Raw genomic sequence first — 4,732 nt, 5'->3', positions numbered from 1 at the left:
CACTTTGGCTAAATCTTCAAGGAAAGGGGACAGAACCCTTTCCCTGGCCTTGGTGCTATTCCATCCACCGAGTCGCGTGGGTACAACCCGCCGGGATGTCCCAGCAAGGATGCTGGTGCCAGAAGGGGGCTGGCAGAGCACTTGTTGGGGTGGAGGACATCTGAGTCAACAGATGACCAACACAGAGGGTCACACACTGGCTCTGAGCCTCCCCCCACCCCTGCTTCATTCACCACCATCATCACAGCCTCGGCTCAGGCTGTTGCCCAGTTGCTACCAGGTTTTGTGTGAGTTTTGGAGGCTTGCGCCTCTTTAAAACAACCGTGAAGAGGTTGATGATAATAATGAAGAGGTTTTAATATAAATTTTACTTTAATGGACACATTTTACACAGTAAAATGATAGGTGTGCAGAGGGTCTCTAGATTCTCTTGCTGATTCTCTTGTAGGTGAGGTCTCCCAGGGTCATTGTCTGAAAAATAATGGAAGTGGTTAACTTCGCATTGCACTTGGCTCCAAACTCTATTTAGAAAGGATCTGGTCTTGCAAAACAGGACTGGTCCCCAGTCTATCGCCCATAAATCAAATTGTTAAAGCTTTGGATACATTCATGACTATTCCAAAGCAGATAGGGATAATCTGACACTGGCTGGGATCTCTCTGCCGCACCCCTCTTCTTTAAAACTGCCAGGCCCTGCCATAAGCCTATGCCTCTGCCTGAGAACATGTCCCCATTACATGTAACTTTGATCATCAATGGGTCTCAACGGGTACTTTGTGCATCACACTACACCCCAAAAATGCCTTAATTGCCTGGCCAGCTGATCAGCTTTGGCTCCAGCACCCGTCTGAGGCCCCCAGCACCACCGGAGGCTTCGTAGGGCCTGGCCCCAGTGGGGGCCCTGCAGGCAGCTGTACGCACTGTTACTCCACTTACATGGGTGATGGTGTCTCCGTTGAGTTCGGTGACGGATTTCAGCCCCTTCAGAGTTGCAACCAGCTTGTTGTTGCCCTCCATGTGAACAACAGCCTGTTGAGGAGGGATGAGACAGAGGCATCACGTTAGCACTGCACACCGCATCGCCCCCTGCATTTCGGCCTCCCCCTTCCGTACTGAGTTGCCACCATCCTCTGTGCAAGCTGTTGGGACCAAGCTGCTCCCCCAGCGATTTTGGCTTTCCCAGGAGGACGAGGGAGGGTTGTGCTGGTGATGACTACAACACAACAAGGGTTATGGCTATTTACTTTGGGCTCTGCAGGCCTCCGTGACAGAGGTGCCATTTTGCTGCTGCACCTACCTCTCCTCCCATCCAAACTGGGACTCGCTCATGGCTCCTGCACTGTTATATGCTAGAGCAGGGAGCCACAGCACCACAGACAGACCAGGAGGACCTGCACACCTCCAGGCAGAGCGCTGTGGAGCCACCTGAGCTGGGCCTGGGTCTCACATGAGTGCTACATCTTCTGTTCACCACCCACCCATTGCACATCGCTGTAGGACCCTCCTTTTGGGGGGGAGGGGTGGGGACCTGAGGTATGGGGCTGGTGTGGGTCTCAGTCAAGCTGGGAAACAACTTAAAGAGCTTCTGGAAACACAGTCATGACTGGGAGGGTCTCAGGGGGATGGGCATGTCTGTTGAGTCTCTGCCCCCCCAAGAGCTGTACGTATAAAAGGGCTTCAGACAGCACTGACACCCCCAGGGCAGCTATCATCGATCACTGAAATTATGCAGACAGCAAAACCCGTTTCTGTTCATCTGTCTGTCCAGCTGCAAGACATCTTCACCTGCCCTCAAGCTGCTGATTTAGGCAAGCTAAAACTCATCAAACAGCCCCTCGTTTCTGAGCAAGGGACCTCAGTGATGCTAGAAATCGTGCTAGGGCAAGAACCGCTCTCAGAGCGGGGCGTTTCTTTGGTGATCATTCCTCCTGTGCCCAAAATCCCTGCAATATCATCTTCTCCCAAGGTAGAGGTGAGAGGCAATATTTGCCAGCAGTGCCATCCTGACATTTTATGAACCATTGTCAACTATCGCCCAGGAACTGGAGCTGACCCAATTTCAAGGGTGATAAATCCTCACCTTGCCAAATCATCTCACCCAGCATAAACAGAAGCAGTGGGAAAGGCTAGCAGACAAGCCAAGAGCCTCTGGGACTTAAAAGGACAGTTTTATTGGTTTATGATTCATTGGCTGCCTTTCCTGTGCTACCTTTGAGTCAACAAAATGGAGGGGGGGGCGTATGTCTCGCGTTGGAGCGTGACAAAAGTCAACCCTTTTCCACCTTAAATCTTTCAGATCTTTTGTTGTCAGAAGGATTTACCAAAGCCTCTCTATTCTCCTTTTCCAACCCGGCTATTAAAATACTGATTCCCAGTGTTTTCCAGTAAAACAGCTTTAGAAATGCAAAGCTTCATCTGCAGAGGTGCTGAGAGGGGAGCTTGCATGGTGTCTCGTAAAAGCAGAGGGAAGGCGAAACCTCAGAGTCTCAGGCTCTGAGTTTCTCAGAAAGGTCGCACAGAAACACACTGTCATTTTCTGAAATGTGTCCCTAAGGGACTTGCTGAGGACCCGCAAGGAGCAGGGCAGGGGGTGTCACACCTGCAGGCTTGGTTTCAGCAATTAGCTCCTTCCCATTATCTTAAATCCCACATGCAAACTGCCAGAGATGGGACCAGGCTGGCAAATTTACCCAGGTCTTTGTCCAGTGTCAGATTTAATACACAAGATGTGGTCGTTCCCTTTATCCCAGGCACAGGGGGGATGGCTGGAATGGAAATGCAATGCTCCGAGCCCCTGTAGCCCTGGTGGAAAGGGAGCTGGTCACTCACCTTGACTTTCTCTCCCGTCAGCAGCTCCATCTCACACTCCTCCCCGATGGTGAACTCATTGCTCAGCACTTTGGAGCCAGTGGTGACGGTAACCTTGAACTTATTTCCATCCTGCACGATTTCCGAAATGCTCTTCATGTCCTTGCCCTTCTGGATCTGTTCATCAGGAAGCCCTGCACAGGAACAGGGATGTTAGGAGGAGCCACGGGTGGGCAGGTTGCTGCTGCCTAATGAATGCGGTGGGATTTGGGACCTCCACAGCCGGGAGGATCCCATGTGGAAAAGCCCCACAAGGATGACAGTTCCCCAAGGGCAATGTGTCCCTGAGTCTGGTGGGGAGGGGGAATAACAAATCATGTCCTCCTGGACATGGTTTGATGTGGGAACTAGACTTCTTCCTTGTCCCACCGATGTGGCTGGGAGCAGAACAGCTACCTCTCTGGCCAAGCATCAGAGGGAAAGAAGAAACCCAATTTTCCTTCCTTTGCTGAGAAGCAAGCAGAGAAAACAGAATAAATCAAGGCAGAAAGAGGAAATCAAGTATTTTTATTATTTTTTTTTTTTCCATGAGATTCAGGGTCCCTCAGAAGCAGGTCACCAAAGTCTTCTCCCAAACCCTGGAGCTGACCTGGCAGGTAGAGCCCCTCCTGCACGTGGTGATGCAGAAGTAGTGCAACCTCTCCTGAGTCCCTGCACACCCCGTGATGGAAATGTCACCAGCCACATTCATCACTGAGCATTTAAACAGCCTGGCTATTTTTCTGATGAACAGTGGAGCCTGGAGCTTTGCAGCATCACCGAGCGGCATCACAGTGAGCTGTCTACAGCTGCCCTGAGCTGCCAGGACCATTTTCGTGCCAGCTGTACAATTTCACCCAGTGTCTCTTGATCTCTAACCATCATGAAAGAGATGCTTCCCCTTCTATTTTGAGGTCACATCTCCACGCACACATTTAAAAAACAAGAATTGCAAGATGAGAGAGAGAGGAAAATTTTCCATGCACATCACCAGCACATCAGCAGGGATGGGTTAGTCCAAATATTAGTGCAAAGTGAGGAAGCAAAGCAGCACCCGATGCATGCAGGCACTTACCAAGGGCTTTCATAAAAGGCTCAAAATTTTCCTGGGACTGGAGCTCGTACTTTCCAGTGAAGCTCATGATGAAAGGCTCTCTGTGCTCCCAAAGCAAGAGAAGATGCCTTGCTGGGAAGCAGAGCTTGGTTTTATAAGGACCTTTTGCCCTAAAGTTGGTCAGAGGTAAGACGACGTAATTCTTTTATTGCCATGTTCAAACATTAACATAAAACTGGGCAATGGTCAGTGATAAATTGCTCGACATCTTACGGACCTCAATTTACAGCGTGGGGGCAGAGAAGATCCCATAAACGGGTTTTATGGAGGTGGCAACGTGGCATCCATAAACAAACTAAATAAAAAAAAAGATGTGCAAAAAGATTAATTATCAGGGTAACGAGCCAAGTCACCTAATCAGCTTGCAGACTGGAAGTGCACATCTGGAAGAGAAGGCGGAGGAAGAGATGGTGTCCCCTGGGGCTGACAGCAGTGGGGTTTCTGGTGTGTGCACCAGGTCTTCAGCGTGGGCAGGAGGAGCGGAGGCTGTGCGCTGGCAGGGAGCAGCCAGTTCCCTCCTGCAGATGCCTCGTGGTCCTTCCTAAGTGGGGTTTTGGTGTCATCCAGGTGTAGCACTAGTCACAAAATCATCATTATCTCCTAAGAAGAAAACACGCCTCAAATTGAAATCCTGGGTTTCATGCAGCCCAGCCTGAAACTCAGCCTGCATCACTGCGACCTTGTCCTCACGCGGGTGCCACTGGTGATCAACCAAGGTTATTGCCAGGAGCCACTGCAAAAAAAACCTTTCCCCTACTTTCCCCAGAGGAG

At 50.5% G+C, this 4,732-nt stretch overlaps 1 protein-coding gene across 1 annotated transcript; it reads right to left on the bottom strand.

Moving 5' to 3' along the window:
* Positions 1 to 336: 336 nt before the first annotated feature.
* FABP1 (fatty acid binding protein 1) lies at positions 337 to 4,043 on the bottom strand. Its single transcript, XM_013177178.3, has 4 exons — positions 3,923 to 4,043; positions 2,830 to 3,002; positions 937 to 1,029; positions 337 to 471 (listed from the first exon to the last, which is right to left on the bottom strand). Exons 1-4 carry the CDS (start codon positions 3,987 to 3,989, stop codon positions 421 to 423), a joined length of 384 nt encoding a protein of 127 aa, XP_013032632.1. The 5' UTR covers positions 3,990 to 4,043; the 3' UTR covers positions 337 to 420.
* Positions 4,044 to 4,732: the final 689 nt, after the last annotated feature.

Source organism: Anser cygnoides, chromosome 4 (genome assembly GCF_040182565.1).
Source record: "Anser cygnoides isolate HZ-2024a breed goose chromosome 4, Taihu_goose_T2T_genome, whole genome shotgun sequence".
Lineage (NCBI taxonomy): Eukaryota > Metazoa > Chordata > Aves > Anseriformes > Anatidae > Anser > Anser cygnoides.
This window is presented reverse-complemented; position numbering and strand designations above follow the sequence as displayed.

Bases quoted from the DNA above. Each gene is read 5' to 3' on its own strand.
- FABP1 (XM_013177178.3), bottom strand. From the start codon at position 3,989: ATGAGCTTCACTGGAAAGTACGAGCTCCAGTCCCAGGAAAATTTTGAG. The intron at 3,003-3,922 runs GTAAGTGCCTGC...GTTCCTGTGCAG, and splicing joins GCCTTTTATGAAAGCCCTTG to GGCTTCCTGATGAACAGATC. The intron at 1,030-2,829 runs GTGAGTGACCAG...CCTCCTCAACAG, and splicing joins TGACGGGAGAGAAAGTCAAG to GCTGTTGTTCACATGGAGGG.